Source organism: Halichondria panicea, chromosome 6 (genome assembly GCF_963675165.1).
Source record: "Halichondria panicea chromosome 6, odHalPani1.1, whole genome shotgun sequence".
NCBI classification, from domain to species: Eukaryota; Metazoa; Porifera; class Demospongiae; order Suberitida; family Halichondriidae; genus Halichondria; species Halichondria panicea.
In genome coordinates, this window is record NC_087382.1 from 5,120,182 (window position 1) to 5,139,400 (window position 19,219).

A 19,219-nucleotide genomic window follows, 5' to 3' on the forward strand; every position below is an offset into this window, starting at 1 on the left:
TATTATTGGAAATACATAGCAAGAGCTCATCATGCATGCAACTAGCTCGATCAGAACGCCCTCCTAGCTCATCACTCTTCCCCACTTGACTCCCTTTATAATACCTAACTTGTGTATTACGATATTACTATAATTATACAACACAAAAGCACAAAAAGAAAATCAAGGCCATGAAATACACGTTCCATGAACTGATAGGACTTGTACACACACACACACACATGTCTATTAAAGGTCAGTTGATAAGGGAGCTAATAAGGGACGTGGGCCTCAAACTCTCCAAACTCCTCCTCCCTGTGTCCGGTGTGGTCCTCTGGGAAGTCCTCCTCACTGTCCAGCTGTGGGTGTGTGGGCGTGAGGAAAGGTATTATAACCCACGCATGCATAATGTATAATGTTCAAAGGAAAAACATGCACTTATATATATAGTTAGTAAATAAGCTACCATATTACACATAAGTACAATGTCCTTCACAAAATCAGAAGTACTCAACCAAATGCAAAAATCATACAGAGCTATAGATCTATAGTCTTATAATTATTATCTATAGAGCCACCTATACACTGTACACCCCCAAAATCTCACATATAGTGGGGTTGAGACCACTCCCACCTTCCTGGCACACTCACCGCCTCTATCTCGTCATGAGAGTAGAAGTATCTGTCGAGGACCCACTTGAGTGGGAGGAGGGCGATGATGATGACAGGATACAGCATACCAGCCGGGGAGTTCTTGACCCCGAACAGAGAAGCCACACACACTATCTGGACTATTGTGTACAAGTGCATCTTCCATGTACGAACCTACAATGAGGGGCGGGGGGAAGATACAAGTTACAAGTGTAGCACAAAATTTATATACACAATGTACACAATTATATTATCTGATAAGCAAGGCAGCGCGCTACTGAATGATATACTCGAGATCAAGATTGCCTTTCATATTGCCAACAAGTGCATACGTACGTGGCTTAAATTCATGTATTATTTTTCTTTGCAAACACTGTACATGTACTGGATGTCAAAGTGTTCTGTTTAGAAGCTCTTGATCTCTTGAATAAATTAAAGTCCTACATGCATGGGCTTAATCCAGAGGAGGTACGACACGCGTGCCTCGATTAGGCTAATTACCTCTGCAATAACGTTGAACGTGGGCGTAACCACGCCTTGATTATCCGCCCACGCTCCACGTTATTGCAGAGGCTATTAGCCTAATCGAGGCACGCGTGTTGTACCTCCTCTGGGCTGGATAATCTTGTGTGTGGTTATAATAATTATTATTCTCGAATAGAGTTGTCTACAAAATATTACGTACTAATACAAGGGCATATTATTCTACGTATGCCAGGGCATGCAACAGCGAAACATACATGTACATTCAAAGTTTTTTTAGCACTTTATTTTTTCCAACTACCCTAACCACATTCATCCGCCCATGCACGGTTTGAATTTTGATTGCTACGTGTATTGAATAGTCTCTTGCCTGGCCTCTCTTCTTGCATACGCCCTTGCTAATGCGATGCACACATGCATCTCCTTTTAACAGGAAAGCTTACATGTACCACGTACATATTTTTGTATAGTCTTTAATTCGTACGTACCTAGAGTTAAAACAACTAATTTACAGTTAGAGAGCCTAAGGCACTATAATAATTATTGTAACTACACGTATATATACCAAGGTTTCTCACCTTCCTGACGTAGTGGACGTTGGGATGGTGTTTAGGCGGTGTGAAGAGGAGGAGAACCCTCTTCACCAGCTGCACTCCATTCAGGGATGCGTAGGAAAGGTAGAAGAGTACACCCAGTGTCACTGATATGGGGACCAGGTCCAGCACCATGTAGGCCAGGGGGGTCAAAACTGCATGCATGAGGGGGTAGGGAATGCATGGTGCAATGTACATGTACGTAATTACAGCACTGTGCCATGCATGGCATCCAGGTGAGCATAGACAATCAAAGTAAATGAAAGCACCGCAGGTGCTGATGCCTCGGTGGATGAGTAAAGCTACATAACATAAAGCCTACTAGCTATAATGATAATCATAAAACGAACTGAAGTCCTTCAAATTATCATCCCCACGTCACCTCTTTTTTTTAAGCCATGCACTTACTTATCATAAAATGCACAATTAAAGTGGTCATTCTCTGCTCCCTGATGTAGAGCAGCTTTGGTTTCTCTCCTGGTGGGTTCTTGGTTGAGTAGACACTGAGTGCTTGAAGGTGCTGGATGGATCTGATTGGGGCTCCACACGTCCAGGGTATGCCAAGCATACCACACACACCTGTGAGGGGGGGAGCAATTATACATATGAAACTACGTATTTCCAATAAGCTTGGCTTTACATGTGCATGCTGTTGCTATATGGTGTTGTACATACCTGTCAAAATGGCCACAATAAAGAGGTCAAAATGGTAGCCTACACTCTTCCGAAGTTTGAAATCTGGTCGACTCATTAGGATCATTGTCAGTTGGTTCTCAATGAAGATCAGTGTGCACAGCTAATATATGCGTGTGTGTGTGGGCGTACGTACGTACACTGCCAGTAAAAGTAATGAACAGGCCAGCCTTCAAATAGAATGTCTATGTACCAAACAAGTTTCAGTATGATAATCCTCGCTATATACACACACACGCGCCCACTCACTAATACAGCTGGTATTAAGGCTCCAAAGCCCTCGCCAATACTGAGTGCTCCGTTGAAAGGATTGATGAACCACCCCCTAGTGATGTTACTCGTGGCATAGTTGGATGGGACCACCAACACCTCCACGGCTATGAGATCTCTAAAGAGATAGGCCAATAGTACCATGAGGAGAATGGCCGTGAGCATACCAAAGTCACTCACTAGGCGACGCCCCTGCATGAGTGTGTGAGGGGAAGGGGGGGGGGGGAATATTGCACAATTCAAATGAAAATCGATATAGCTGAGTATATACAGTTACGATTGTACATGTACTATTACGATTACTCAGACTACGCGTAGTAGCCGACGGAAGATTGGTTCAACTACAGGCAACATAGAAACACTGGCATCATCGATGGAGTATAAAATTGCACACTCTGAAAATGGACAGTATATCCGATAGTTTCTAAGGTTACACACACTACTGCACATCTCACCTGTTTTCCAAACAACTTGCTGTGTCTCAGCTTACGCATGAACAAAGCGATGAAGAACGTGAACACACACAGTATAGTGGACCACAGCGCAGTGTTAGGCTGGTTACATATCCTGAAGTTGCGAGGTAGTTTAGGCGCCACTTCAGACCCGTTCATCATCAGACTGACGGTGTAGTCGTCCGTCTGATTGAAGGTGCTGTTTAGAGTGTAGTTATCATTGTAGAGCGGCACGCAGGTGTTTGTGACTATCTTCCCACACGGGTAATTGATACCACACAGCGGGTTGCGTTCAAATATCTGTCAGTGCATGTGCATGTGTTCATTTTTAACAGTAAAAACAAAGCACTTATTGAGAGCATAGATTACTGATCGAGAGACTTTTTTCATAATTATAATTATGAGTAATTATCATGCCTACAGTATTAATCGTATACAGATAAACATCACTTGTCACATGTGCACACTGTACAATTATGTCAATTATATGCAAAATAATGCACGTTAATATACGTAAGTCGATTAGTATACATACATGTACATATACGTACACACAACACCGAGCCTCTCAACTCACAACTCACATGAATGATACTAAGACAGGCCTCGTAAATGAAGAAGAAGCAGATGATACCGGTAAAGATCTCCTCACTGAATCGAGTGAAGTACTTGACGAGAAACGAGATCTCAGAGAGAGCCGCCAACACGAGAAGTAACATCAACCACAGAGAGGTGATTGCTCGCCACTCAATGTACGAGATCGAGAAGTAGTCCACTGCAAACTACAGGAATAGTGTTTTCAGTAATTCGATATTACGTATTATAATGGAAATTAATTATTATTAATTTCACTATAATGATTAGCAGTGAGCCAGTTGCCAGGTTATGAACCAGACACGTCTAATCACAGAGAAAAGGTCACTCACCCGATATATAACAGTCTCAAACAACAGCTGAGGACCCGTGAAAGCCAGTATCGTTAAGGGCTGCACGGAGAACAGGCCGTACACAATCCCACACAGCCCAGTCGCCAATAGAGTCTCTGACACTCCGATCTGATTGTTCGTGACCTCCTCCATTAGACCGCCGAATGCAATCGCAGGTCCTATAAATGCTATATAGAGGAAGATGATGGAAATGAACGGCTGTATGTGGAAGGCGTCCTTGTAGTCAGAGGGATAGCGTCGGATTAGATTTTTGAAATCTCTCCAGATTCCGCCAAATGGTCGTCGAGAGTGTTTGAGGGGATCAGGGGTGTGGTCTTTAGTGTCGGGAATCTCCTCAAGAGCATGCTCTATGTGTATGTATGTGTGTGTGTGCAGTGTGTGCAGTGTGTGTGCATGAGTGGGTTAGTGTGTATTATGCATGTACACATACGTACAGTGTAGTTCCAGTGAACATTAATAATTTATAATCATATACATTGAACATAATTATAGAGTATGCAACTTTTGTGTGTGTGGGGAGGAGGGGCTTAGTGAGTACATGCAGTTTACAGCAATATAATTTCCATCTCATGCACACCCTCACGTTTTCTCCTCCGCAGTTCGTTCCTCTCGTGCATGATGGGGAGCAACAAGTCCTCGTCCCAGTCACCGGGGGGCAACACAATACTGTCGTCGAGGAACTTGTCCATAGCGTCCAGGAAGTCCTCCTTAATCTCAGCACTGTAGGCCACATCGTGGAAGTGCTGTGTATATTGATGTCAGTCAAAGGAATGCATGCATGCTGATAAACATTCAAATTATTATTCCTAGGGTACTGTATTTACTTGATTAAACAAGAACGGCCATCTCGTTTAAACGCCCATGGTAAAAGCTCAGTCTTTGTCAATAAACGCCCATCTTAAATAATCGCCCATGTATGGGGCGTGGCACTGTGGGTGGAGCTAAAGTAGCACGTGGAACCAGTTGCAGCATGGAATAATTTTTACACAGCTTTTGGCTACATGTACGTACAGTTAGACTTTGAACCCTTTAATTAACAAATAACTCTGTACTTCGAACTCACCGCATCGGACATGAGGGTAGCCATGGCCCTGCCCACCTCGTGATAATCACAATGACCCTCGGCCGGCCCCAGGAGGAGATATACAAACCGCACTGGGACTGGCACCTCCGTCAGATCACCAAGGAGATGACTCTAGATAGGAGAAAGGGGGATTTACAATAATGCAATATACAAGCATACCTGGGAACTATCTGCTATCAATCAACAGAGCATTTGAAAGGAGGTTCAGTATAGCTTCATACAATCAGCTTTTATGAGGGGCTGGCCCAGGGGAGCTACGACACGAGTACCTCGATTAGGCTTGGTCACGTGCAAAATTCACAGTAAAGTCATTGTTGCATGTGACCAATTACCTAACATTTTTTAGCCTAATCGAGGTACTCGTGTCGGACCTCCTCTAGGGGCCGGCTGGTCTATTGAAGCAAGGTCTGAACTAATCACAAACTGTACACACACATGCAAAGACAAATAATGCGCACATGCACAGTGTATAACCTCAAATTCTTACACAGAATAATTATGGGTAAACAACATTTCCTTTCCTCTATCGGAGGTCAGAGCTGAAACCAGGTGAAACCTACAAAGCTGACCCATTTAACCACACGCAAGCAGGAAATCACCAATCGTACGGATAAACTTACATGAAAAAATATCTCTCTCAATGCTACCAAAGTGTTCTTGGAAATAAAGTGTTCTTGCATATAAAATCAAATACTACAATCACTAATTCAGAGGTATAAGGATAGTTTAATTGGACACATGTGAGGTAATTTTTAACGCACTTGATCCAATCTCACAAATGCCACGATAGGTTGCTGTAGAAACTGAACTCCGCCCACAAGCACAGTGAGAGACTCGGCCTCCTCTGGGATTTTGCTCATGAGGGAGAGGACACTCTTGTTTCTCTTTAGTGATGATTCACTGCCTGGCTGGGGGAGAGCTGGGGGGAGGGGGAGGGGCAATGAGTGTGCATGGTGACAAGCATTGACAAACGAGACAACATAATCACAAGATGGGAACACTGAAACAAAAAGGACATTTTCAGTGCGTCTCATGCAGTAGTGCATGTACATGAAAATATTTGGATTAAACGGAAAAAGGGCATGTACATGTGTGTATGTTATCATTTTTGAGTCGCAAAAAAACCATATGAGGAACACGTACTGTACATGTACGCGTGTAGCTAATGCTTGCATCAAAGACAATGACCCTCTATACATGTTACGGAGTATATGCCCACAGTCAAAGGTTTCATTATTGACACTTGCCAAATGGATAATAGCTACTCCCTCAGACAACACAGCTAAGTGGTCAGAAATGAAAACAAAGGTAGTATGATTGTTTGATTGTGGTTTCTGTTTAGCTGTTTGTGGTGTACGTGTGTAAACATGCATCGTCTCTTTTGTCCTCTGCTCTGTGTACTATTACAGGACAAGGAAACCAAATAATGCAGTACAAATTTCTCTCTATACGGTGATAATCAAAGCAAAACACATACAAGCAAATATTACAACAGGAACACACCTGGTTCGTGTACATCGACATCGATTTTGGTATCACTGTTGACTGTAGGGGAGAAGACAATGATAACCTGTGACTCAGTATACACCTCAACCAACACAATAATTATATTGTACACTCAATGAAAATGTTCATACTGCATGAGTTTGGGCCTACCCTAGAACACGGTACAACCAAAAATTAGTACGTTGCTAGGGGGAGGTCCTTTTATAGTGCTGCGGTCACGTGGTATAAGTCAGATATGCCATACCTACTCGGAGGATATGCACCCTATATATCCTCCGCTACCGTGGTTACTCCGAGGCGGATGGGTGCATATCCTCCTCTTAGGTGTGGTATATCCTATATATGTACATGTGCATTTTTTTGTACTTGTATGTACATGTACGAACATAAAGCATGAATTAATATGGTGCATACCAAAATTGGCACTTACTACAAGCAATGGAACCACTATATACAGTAGAAAGGACGGAATTTAAATGACATTCTTCACAGCAACATACATGTATTGTACTTTTTTTGCTACTAAAATTATCTCTCCACAAATTAGTTTGATTGTATAGCTATAGGTACAGTAGAACTCTTGGAAGTGGCGACTTCTAAAGAAAGAGGCCTACAACATGTAACTGTGGCAAAATGTTAAACCATGCATGCACCTACATGTAGATCCACAATGAACAGTTTGTGCAAACTAACCTCCACAACTACATGTAGATCTGCATAATGGCCAAAAACGTACGGACAGCTTCTCCAATATAAAGCTACTGTGAAAGCTCTATACACCCACACCTCCACACCCACACCCACACACTCACCTGTGATGTCACACTCGTCTTTGTCATCAATATCCTCATTTCCATTTGTGAATCCTGCATCCTGGAAAGCATCCGTCGGGTACTCGTTTATACCGAATATAACTTTCCTCTCGTTGGGGGCGTGGTCAGGTGATGGTGACATCTATGTGGAGGGGGGGGGACGAGGTAAAATATTAATCACCTTCCACAAATACAGACACAACTAAATATTTTTCATGGTCAGTATAGTATCAATTTACCTTTTGCGCGACTAAACAATTTATATGGTATACGTGCACTTTACATTGTGTACATGCTGATACATGTCTGTACATACATGTATAGATGCATCAGCAAAATGTCTAGCACTTATACTTGGTGGCTTTTATTTTCAGATGTTTACAGTACTGATCTCTCACAACAGCACATCATGATATCAAGGGCGAACATGCTATAAAGGAGAAGCTCCTTTACATGCATGTATACACCCTTGATGATACTGCATGATAGTCGCCACAGAGCCCTAGCTGTGGTTAAAATTCATTATTCAAACCACATCCTTGTGTGTGTTCAATTAGAACACAAAAGCTAATACTAGAACTCTATATACCTGTACCAGTAAAGAAGCTATAAAGACTCAGTAGGAATATTAAGGTACTGCATGCATGTATAGACATTAGGATAATTATAACCATGCACACATGTACAAATGTATATAATACAGTGTAAATTGCATTGTTGGCAACAGATGGATGGACACCGACATCAAGATGGTCAGGAACCACCCAAACTGCATGACACTGCCACACGACAAGATCTAGATCCCAATAGGCACCCACAGCCTACCAAAAGAACCCATCGACAGCAGCAACAAGAACCTCCCAAGTTCCAGGCCAGCTCCACACAAGACACCCAGGCCTCAAAGCAGAGCTTGCGAGAAAAGTACATTGACTGTAAGAATGGGTTTGTTGATTGGATAGTAGAGCAGACAGATGGCTTGAAGAATTGCTACTGCCCTTGCAAAGAACTTGGAAAGGTAGGGTTTACATGGACACATATATACATGTGCCAGTCATAATTTATACCAGTCCTACTATAATTATAGCAGCCTAAATACTATATAGGTGCATGGTTTAGTATTTGTGAGATGGTTCTATTTCTATAGGCAAAGCCACATGCATGCATTCTACACCATGCATCTCAGAGCATCTACTTACTATAGGTACAATACGGTTACACCCCACCCCCTTTTTGAGTGTCCTCTGTAGCATACTTAGCACACATGACACCTATATAATACAGTTATAATAGTACATGTCCTTTAAAATTACGTAAGAGAAGCTTCATCTATTAATTGACAGTGGACATACTTTACAGTTCTCGGGTCGATTGGGAGTGTAGATACATTGTACACTTTTTAAATTCACCCCCTCCCCCCCACACACACAGCCACCTAAGGGACCACCCACACTGGACACATTACTAGATGTTGGCCTCGATTCAGAAATCTTTAAAGATCTAGGAGCAAAACTTCTCAGTCCGGACAAAATGAATGAGGTATCTAATCTCAATGAGATGTTTCAAGCTTGGCTAAGTGAAGGTCAGGTGTCATGGGAACATCTAGCAGAGGCACTGGACGGTATTGATGGACAGGCAGATAGTGCAGCCAAAGTGAGGAAACTGTATCAGTGCTGCTGAAGCATCCATTTAACAAACACAGGCACTCGGACTCAAACTGTAATCAACTTTTCAGTGTAGATTGTTTCGACGTATATATGAATGCAATATTTGACGAATCTTTATCTCTTATATTATTTAACTCTCACTCAATAATTGGTAAAGGTCACTACTAAAAAAGTCTTACACATATTAGAATGATAATTATACACTTGTAAATGCAGTATAATTTTTATACGGATTGTAGATACATGACTGTAAGAATGATATACATACACACATGGCGATGCCTATACATGCATGTATACTATTCAAAAGAGCAATATTCACACAAACAGGTCTGATGCATGCACGTGCATTAATTGTAACAACAGATACAGATATACAGTGACAACAAATACAACGTATACACGTACATTGTATACATGTATGTACACACACTTCCACTTCCTACAAATAGTTCTCTATCACCTGACAAAAGCAATGGACCAATATACGTATACAAGTATAATATGGAAAAATGAATCTAAACAGCTTTGACTAAGCCTAGACTATATACATGTACTCAGTATGGCAGCTACGTATATACATCAATAGAGTACATACATGTTCAACTTGTACAGTTCTTAGAAGCAAGCACATAATTATTTGCAAGTGGTAGCCAAATTCTGTGTATGTATCAGATAAGATTACGTGCAATACAATAGAGTACATACATGTTCAACTTGTACAGTTCTTAGAAGCAAGCACATAATTATTTGCAAGCGATAGCCAAATTCTGTGTATGTATAAGATTACGTGCAATACAGGCTTCAGGAATCTGAAACATTAAAACAGGTAGTTAGTATTTACTGCACCATCGCTTTTTGTTAAGTGCCTGCCAAAAGTAAATACAATTAACAAGCTACGTGAGATTGTAAGCTAGAGCTAAGATTTTAGGCTAACAATAATACAGTCTTAACTATTATCGTGGAAAAAACAGTTACTATTTTAGAACAGTTATACATTATATAAATATAGTGTTAACATTGTCCACTATATTTATGTGAGGGCAGACAAACACAGAGAGTGGCTTTTACTCCCTATATATACTTCAACATCATCATATCAAACTATACGTATCATCCCGAACCGTAGAAATGGCTACCACTAGCCAAGAAGATCCCAGTGATAAGTCAACACTATACAACACTTGCAAGGAGAAAGTGAAGACTTTTGTGGAAGAATGGAGTAATAACTTCAAGATGTGCTACTGTCCCTGTAAGATCAATAAGTACGGGATGATGGACTCAGATGATACTGATAACGAGACACCTGTGCCACTGACGAGAGGTGACGATGAAGAAGACACACACAAGATGGAAGTGAGTAAAACAAGCTATACTGTAACTATTATAAGCTACAATCATTGTACATTTACAACTGACATAATTATTTTAAGCAGCATACAGTTACACAAAGTACTGTCAGTACCATATATAACTCCCTCCAAAAACACAGGTTTGTACCAGTGGGGAACAGACAAAAACCACCTCATCTAAACGACCTCCCATATTGAAAGAAGTTCCAGTAGAGGGTACAGGATCCCCTCAAAGCAGAACAAGCTACCATAGAGAATACAGGAACCCAGCATTGGAACAAGCTGCTGTTACCGTGGAGACTACAGGACACCCCACATTAGAACAAGCTACTGTTACCGTAGAAACTACAGGATCCCCCATAGTGGAACAGGCTACAGTTACCGTAGAGACTACAGGACCCCCCACAGTGGAACAGGCTACAGTTACCGTAGATACTACAGGATCCCCCACATTGGAACAGCTACAAGATCTAAACGTAGAACCGATACACTTCCAAATGCTGGGATTCTACCTTCAAGTTGGACAGGAAAAACTTAATGAGATTGGGCGAAGCTTGGATTCAACAAGCGATGCTCTAACAGAGGTGTATCGGGTGTGGTTGGAGAGAGGTGTGAACGTGACTTGGGAGTGCATTGTACAAGCTTTGGAGGAATGCCAATTGATGGACAAGGCTCAACATGTACGTAGCAAGTATCTACATTAGCTAGCAGGCATGCGTTTGAGCATACACAGTGTAGTTACATATCTCATGCACGATCATAGACCTTCAATTTTCAGTTTTGATCTTGTAAAAACATTATCATAAAGAGTGTTATCAACTATAATTATACATGTGTACATGTAAATCTTCAGTTTCACAAGCCAAGGCTATAAATTATAGAATAACTTTAAGATATTATTTTACAGGCATGTACTATTACTAATGCAAAAAGACATTAGTGTACTTTTACATGTAAATACATGGCCATGGAAACGTATGACACTGCACGGGTAATCGACTATAGCTAAAACAGCAGCTATTATAATTTTCCTACTGAACGCACAGCTGCACAATAGGTATGTATGTATAGTCAACCTTTAATGCATGCAACGGTGTTAAATAACGAAGGAATACGTATTTCTGAGATGCATTCTCGGGCAAATAAATTACTATTAAAAGTATACATAAATTGATCGATATACTACAATCTACTATATGTATAGGATAGACTACACCTAAGAGTAGAATATGTGTCTATGTAACCTCCGCGGTTGCGGTTAGCCCGAGGCGCAAAGCCGAGGGAATCTAACCGTAACCAAGGTGGTTACTAAGACGCATATTCTACGAGTGGGTGTAGTCTATCTAACTTGGACTTCATTGCGCATGCGCGAGGCGTGGTTATAAAAGGCAAGGTTTGGTGCGAAGCAACAGAAATTGTATTTGTGCGAGCTGGACGAGCTGGAGAGGTGTGAGAGACACCAGTTGACAGAAAAAGACAAGAAGACGGCTTCAAAACAACGAAAAACTACAGTAAAACTTAGTAGAGCTTGTGAAACGCTTCTTGAAGATACTGGAAAGAACAGACAAGTAAAAAGAACCTAGAACTGACTGCAACACTACAAGAAGAAGAATGAAGCTCTGTGGTGGAGTGGAGGGGGGTATAGAGCAGACTGGACCGGCATGGAACCTTAAAAAACTCAATAGAAAATGTCAAACGACTGCTAAAGTGTTTTTGATTCTTCCTGGCCCCCCTTGCCCATGCCCAACTGGAAAAAGCAATACAGAGCAACAGTGGACATGGAAAGAATGGATATTGACTGAACAAACTATTGCATTCTGTGTTTTTATAATGTTTTTGTCATCTTCTTGTCACTTTCACTAAAAATTTCATTCCAACTTTTGAGAACTTCCTGCAAATTATTTGTCACTTCCTGTAGAATATGCGTCCATTCCTGTAGAATATGCGTCCACTTCCTGTAGAATAAGTACCTTCTTGTAGATTATGCTTCCACGTAATCTACTGTTTTTAGTCAATCAGATCAATTACAGATGATGTAATGTAGTCTAAATGCCGGAATAACATTTAAAAGGGGGGAGGGTACATGTCCTGACCCCTAAATAAATCCTGCTGATACAATATTAGAATACAACGTCACATGCAGTACGTAGCTATACATACAGTAACTCAACTAATAGGTTTCTACTGAATGTACAGTTTCAACAAATCAAATTCAATGTCTTCATTGCTACGAGCTTCATCTGTACACACTCGTACTTCAATATTATCGGTGACTATCAGCTCATCGAAATCTCTACAGAACCACGGAAGGTTGGGATTATCACAACAAGCAGCATCTTGATCAGTTACATCAGCACACCCAATACCATCCCAGAGTGGAGAATTGGCATTTCTCGATCTCTCACAATAGTAGTTGCTCCCAACGAAAGACAAGCTATGATAGTCTTCATCGTTGCTACAAGAGCAATGAGACGAACCTCGCTTCTTTGCAGCAGACAGTGTCCAAATATGCTCCCTATTAGAATCGTTTTCATATGTTATACTTATTCCATCCACGTACACATCATCTATTCCACAGTCACCTTCGCTGCATATAAACGAGTTTGGACTGCCTCTGGCATACCCGACAACACGACCACAAAGTTTAGAAAAAGGGACTCGATTGGTCGAAAAATAGACAGACTCGTAACCTGCACTGCTCGTGGATTTTTCACATCTTCCACTCGATTTTCTCAGTGGAGGAGGGCAAAATGAATGATTGGGATCGCTCATGTTGACGTTTGCAATCTCTTGCCAACCTCTGGACGAATTTAAAGGAGGAAGTTTTATACTAAAGTCACACGTCACGTTAACAATTGTGCCATTGATATTTAGTTGGTAGAGTCCGGAGCAAGCTTGAGGGTTTCGAGTGAAAATCTCACCACAATTTGAAGACGGCAGTGGTTTAGGAGACTCTGAAGTTTCGTTACTTGCAAGAACCGATACAAGGTCATGAAGATGAGCTATTTCATTGAGTAGAGGAGAAAGATCACAGGTTTGTAACTGTAGTTGTTGTGACAGTTGCTCAATGGCAGCTAGCTCTATCAAAGATTGTTGTCGAAATTCTTGTCGAAGAGCGGTTATTTCATTCTTGAGATCGGAATTGTCACAAGTGAAGAGAAGCGGTGATTTGATGCTGTACTTTTGAAATGCTGGCTGATTGCACCATCCGTTTCCATGAACAGCATTAATTACCAAGGAAATCAAAAGTAGATAAAAACCGACCATTCTTTCACTAGAGCCTGCTAATGATATACATATATATATACCTATAATTATAGCCAGCCTGAGGGCCTTTTATGCATAATTCTGTGGGTGCTGTTTAACTGAACACCTTGTGGGGGCCATTCATTTACCACACAAGAGAAACTTGAAAGAGTGCAACTACACACTCAATTAAGCAATTTTCAAAGCAGGTACATGCAGTCACTACATCGTTGTAATGAGCATAATTATGCACTCGCTGCACTGCAATCCAGAGTATAGTGATGTCTCCATACGCTTCCTCCCATCACCACATAATGCATGCATATAACTAAGACAATGCTTTGTAGGTATTCAGAGAAATGGTGTGCGTAATTTAAACAGTCTCCATAGAATGGAAATCCAGAGTACAACTAATAATGCATGTAATTTGCCTCTTATTCATCGAAGGTCTTTGATAACTCCATGCACACACACGATGAGTATAAACACACTTGGTCTATGATAACTATACATACAGACGCCTGAAGAGACATGCAGCTAACGATGTATTCTAGAATATAGCACAAAGCATAAAGCCATCCTGACTAACAGTGGAACCTCCAAACAAGGACAGAGGACCCTCCGAATATGGAACACTATAATTTTATAGCTGTTACAGTATATTACGTACACTACCGCGGACAATCTGAATGCATCAAAATCTTACATTATACATGCACAGTACGTACTACACACTAGCACCAAATTCAATAGATTGCTCAAAACTAAACATTTATTTATTTTTGAGGATACGTACATGTACGTACATACATTACACTACAGAAGTACATGCATATATGCGCATGTATAGAATTTTGTAAATTTCAAGGCACATAATTTTCAAGGTTCAGGTCAATCCGCGAAAATGATACACCTCAAAAATTCGGTATTAATTAAAATACATGCACATACACAGTGCAATGGACCTGCACTCACAATATCGCTCATCTCCAAGAGAGGTGCTGACGATACTCGCTTAAACTGGTTATCAGAATGTGTGGGGTTCCCCTCCTCATCCAGATCAAGGTTCGGCACGCTCGTACGTCTTGTGCCGTTATGGGTGTGGCCAGACTCGTGGTGTGGGTGGGCATGGCTCATTCTGCGAAAACCCTCACCAATATGGTGCAAGGTCCCATCTGTATCAGTGTATAAGCTACATGTATAATAACTTTTGTGTATATAAATATATGCACAAGACATTTTTCTTTATGTAGGTACTCTTTCACTCGTTATTTGTTTAAATAGCAAATTTAGTATAACACATGTCTGCTAACCCGGGTCTGTAGCGGATTTCTTCAGTTTCTCCCACAGTGTGATGTCATTCGAGTGCTTGTGTTTCTTAAGCAGGATTCTCAATACGGACTCTCGCTGTGTCTGATCCAACTGATTCGATGATATCAATTTCTCCACGATCTGGTTGGCAATAGTCGGGAAATCCTCACCCTCGACATCCAACATCACAACACCTGCATGATAGACGGTTACATTTGTATAAATGAATGGTACCTGCTTCCGGCCTTCACTTCCACTGACAGCTAGTCAATATACATGTACATACAGCTATTATTTTAGGGTGGACAATATTATTTCAATCCAAAGTTACTTATATGTACATGTACGTACATGAACTGTATAATTATGTTACAGTACCTGGTTATTTAAATTAATGGGCTTTGACGTACAACATTTTAACAATTTAATTTCACCACTTCGCGAATGGAAATGCATACACACACATGTACATACATAATTTTTTATATTAGATAGCCCCACCTTTTTCCAGCCCCCTCCTCAGTTCAACGAGTGAGTGGAATGCTAGGGCTGAGACGTGAGGACGCCCCCACCGCCCACTCCCCTCCTCCACGTCCTCCTCGAACTTGATCCAGCGAGCAGTCTCCTCCCACTCCAGCTCGTCACTCACGTCACTACGTACATGTAACTCTTCCAGCTCCACAAACACCTGTGACAAGAGAGGGTACAGTGGGAGATTATCTATATGGAATACATGCATGTACATGTAGTACGTACCGTATAGCGGGTATATTTCGAGGGTATAAATTTTCGCAGGTGGACCTCTACGAAGGATTTTGCGGATTTTATTTTCGTGGTCTGAGTTCCAGCCTTTTGGCGCATGCGCACATCAACATGCAGCTGTACCTCCACACCGTTAGCCTCAAATCCAGGCCTAGCCTGTATAAAATAATAGGAGGCACTATGTCCTCCACCTCTAGCAGCTGTGCAGGTCATAGTCAGGAGACACCACCAGTACAAAACAATGGGCGTAGACATAGAGCAAGCTAGCTGGCTAGCTATACCGGCGTCCTTGTCTCTTGATTCCTTTTTTCTTTCCTCTTATTGTCGATAGGTGTGGTCAATAACACTGAACACGCCTACTATTCATAACTTTTCGCGGTACAGGCTCAATCCGCGAACATTTATACCCTCGAAATATACCCGCTATACGGTATGTGCACTTCAGTCTAATGGATGCTCCAAATTCATACACACTGGAAAATTACTCATAAAAAAATTTATCTAAGCATGCATGTGTGTGACAGGGCTCACTATAAGTTATAGAACTGCATGTATCTGATCTTTAAAATTACATGATCCTACGTTTCCCCTCAAGCATAAATGTACATGTACATGTAGCTACAATAATAACCTGCATACATGTATAGCAACCATGCACTTAAACAACCCTCACGATAAATACGTAGGACATATAGTACAGAGACCACACTCCTTCATGCCTGGCCGAGCTTACCTCGTGTGGTTTCCTCACTCGACTGGAGTGATGTTGAGCACGCTTGGATATCCTATCCAGCACTGACGCATCCTTGGGGGCAAGTTTGTAATACCCTCCGTTGGTGCTGACCTGAAATGTTGAATGGACGAAAATTCCAATGATGGTGGATGATCATGACATAGTGATACAGTATGTGTACATGCCCTGTTCGACTTTTAAGAATACATGTACAGTACGTAAATACCCACTACATGTACACATACCGTATATGCTTGATCAGGAGCCGCGGCTACTAAATGTTTCATTTTGCTGGAAGAGGAGGCTACAATTCAAGAGAGGCCACTGTTCAAGAGCGGCGTTTATTAGCTCCAGATAATTTAGTTTGTCATCTAAAGTTGTTTTCACCTGCATAAACTTGAACTCTGCCATGAGAAAGTCTTTGTGAAGCACTAACAAGCTGCTACTTGTAGCTACGTACATGTAGCTAGCTGCTAGTAATAATTTTTTGGCCCACGTGCAGAAATGCTAGTTCACTGAGGCTACTATTTGAGAGCGGCTACTAAATGTTTCATTTTGCTAGCAAGGGAGGCTACTATTTGAGTGCGGCCTTTATACAAGAGCGGCCTCTGATCGAGCATATACGGTACTTTACTGCATGTATTTATTAACCATCAACCATGTCCAGTGACGCCAACACTATTCCCCTTAATCCTCTGATTCCATACAGTACAAATAATTAACTGTTTCAGCAAAGTATCGGTCACCTCAGACTATACGGTGTGACTAACCTTAGCCTCTAGGTCACTGGGTGGAGTTGAGGATTTGGAAGGGGTGAGGAAACGTAGTACCTTGTTGCCTTGTCGAGGGGGCGTGGTCCTGTCCTCGTCCGAGCTGTGCGAGGTTGTACGTCGTCGCGACACCATATTGAACAAGTTACGCTTGCTTGATGGTGGTTTTTCTGTACTGCTCTGTGGTACACGTATGTATGTGTGCATGCAGACGATAAATTAACTTTAATAGCCTCAATATAATTAATTCAATGAACATGGTCACTGTAAACAGTGCATGGCAGTCACAGGTGTACATATGTAGCTGAAGTGATTGCAATGGAACCTCTAAATGCAGGCACTTTGGAACATGTGGGATGGTCCTGTTTACAGGTATACAACTTTATCTTTAAGTGCGCTGGTTATTTTCTATGCATTTCTGGCATACATCTTGTACTTGAGTAATAGCTATCAGCTAGGTGTCATTATTTTGGGGGAGCTAGTCCGCATCTATCAACTATATGTACATATGTAACTCACTGTAGTGATAACGGAGTCGGTAGTCTCGCTTATCCCCCCGTGGTCATCGTCAGACACGCCCCTTTCTTCCAGAGTGAAGACTGTGTGTGTGTGTGTGTGTGTGTGTGTGTGATGGAGTGGGTGGCAGGTCAGATACATATTCGTACAATAGACAAGTTTGTGTGCACGGAATCTTATGGATGGTAATAACCTACGTACATGTATGCTACTAACAAATTATGTTGACATACACATGTATGTAATCACAGGAAAATCATTGAACAACAGAGCATTGCTATATTTCCCAACCTTTATGAGTAAACCAACAAAAATAATTATTTCAAGCTCACAAATGATCACATGCATGCAATTCATTGTCAGAAAGTCATATAACAAAACAACAGACAGTACAGTATGTACATGTATTGTGCAGCAATAATTACGTATCTACAATCTTATCCATTCCCAGATAAACACATGCACAGCATATCGTATAGCGTGACATTTTCGCTGTTTAGAGGGTAATTAGATCCTCCAAGATGAAAATTGTTCTACAAACATAGCTAACAGCGGAAGCAACGTGCATTGACATATACCGTAGAGTGTGAAATTTATTCAACAAAAGGTTTTTAGAGACACTTTCATGAAAGTTAAGTGCCTCGATGTCAATATGTGGAAAGTATGCATGGCATTGTCATGTCCTTGATTAAATGAATTTATTCAGTACATGCATACCATAATTTTTTTGCGGGAAGGGACACGAGAAAGAATCAACCGTAAAGTGTACCACACAAAAATTTAATAGCGACTTTATATACATGACTGTACGATACCTGGATTGGTCCGCTGAGGGAACTTTGGGCTTCGTGGGAGGTCCATTAGCTCTATCCCATTGTGAAGCTCAGGACTCTTGCTCTGTGGGGGGTACAATACAAACATTGTGTGTACAAATGATGTAAAGTTACAAGACCCTCCCCCCCTCCTGTAAGCATGCCTATACGGATATTGCATGTACAAAACATGTAGTCTATATATAACAAGCAACTAAGGGCTCATTTGGACCTAACAGTATGGGTTACAACAGGCCCAGATATTATTCGGAAGAATTTACACACATACACCAAAGACTTCCATGCTATCTTTGCACACCATGTACCATACAATTAACACCTGACTCTAACCCACCATACACACCATAGAGCTTGTACTGTACTTGCTTGATCTAGACCTGGGCTCCATAGCAATGCAGAACTACAGTTAGACTACCACTAGCACTAAAGTGATTGTTTACTTTTTTGTGTTGACCTTTTAGCCTTCTATGTATATAGGGTAAGGGTCGGTCATGCTAGTTGTGGTAGCCACTCACACACACAATCACCCTGGCTCTGACCTCTGACCTCCGCCTCTTCTGCA

The 19,219-nt window shown here is 41.4% G+C and overlaps 4 protein-coding genes across 5 annotated transcripts; 2 read left to right on the top strand and 2 right to left on the bottom strand.

Moving 5' to 3' along the window:
* Positions 1–116: 116 nt before the first annotated feature.
* On the bottom strand, positions 117–19,143 carry LOC135337060 (anion exchange protein 3-like). The gene is made up of 22 exons (XM_064532954.1): positions 19,001–19,143; positions 18,640–18,721; positions 17,828–17,907; positions 17,309–17,488; positions 16,539–16,649; positions 15,545–15,731; positions 15,046–15,237; positions 14,708–14,907; positions 7,471–7,612; positions 6,656–6,697; positions 5,914–6,071; positions 5,132–5,263; positions 4,652–4,811; positions 4,048–4,415; positions 3,706–3,903; positions 3,125–3,421; positions 2,649–2,861; positions 2,382–2,502; positions 2,115–2,285; positions 1,692–1,861; positions 631–804; positions 117–338 (listed from the first exon to the last, which is right to left on the bottom strand). The coding sequence occupies exons 1-22, from the start codon at positions 19,043–19,045 to the stop codon at positions 252–254; spliced, it is 3,510 nt and encodes a 1,169-aa protein (XP_064389024.1). The 5' UTR covers positions 19,046–19,143; the 3' UTR covers positions 117–251.
* Positions 7,991–9,274, top strand: LOC135337073 (uncharacterized). Of its 2 annotated transcripts, none has more exons than XM_064532970.1 (3): positions 7,991–8,103; positions 8,198–8,485; positions 8,899–9,274. In XM_064532970.1, exons 2-3 carry the CDS (start codon positions 8,198–8,200, stop codon positions 9,145–9,147), a joined length of 537 nt encoding a protein of 178 aa, XP_064389040.1. In that variant the 5' UTR covers positions 7,991–8,103; the 3' UTR covers positions 9,148–9,274. The 2 variants fall into 2 exon arrangements, with proteins under 2 accessions (XP_064389040.1, XP_064389041.1); XM_064532971.1 differs by having other exon boundaries at positions 8,005–8,103; positions 8,174–8,485.
* LOC135337069 (uncharacterized) lies at positions 9,952–11,391 on the top strand. The gene is made up of 2 exons (XM_064532966.1): positions 9,952–10,490; positions 10,627–11,391. The coding sequence occupies exons 1-2, from the start codon at positions 10,266–10,268 to the stop codon at positions 11,188–11,190; spliced, it is 789 nt and encodes a 262-aa protein (XP_064389036.1). The 5' UTR covers positions 9,952–10,265; the 3' UTR covers positions 11,191–11,391.
* On the bottom strand, positions 12,507–14,692 carry LOC135337067 (uncharacterized). The gene has a single exon (XM_064532964.1). It carries the CDS (start codon positions 13,751–13,753, stop codon positions 12,668–12,670), a length of 1,086 nt encoding a protein of 361 aa, XP_064389034.1. The 5' UTR covers positions 13,754–14,692; the 3' UTR covers positions 12,507–12,667.
* Positions 19,144–19,219: the final 76 nt, after the last annotated feature.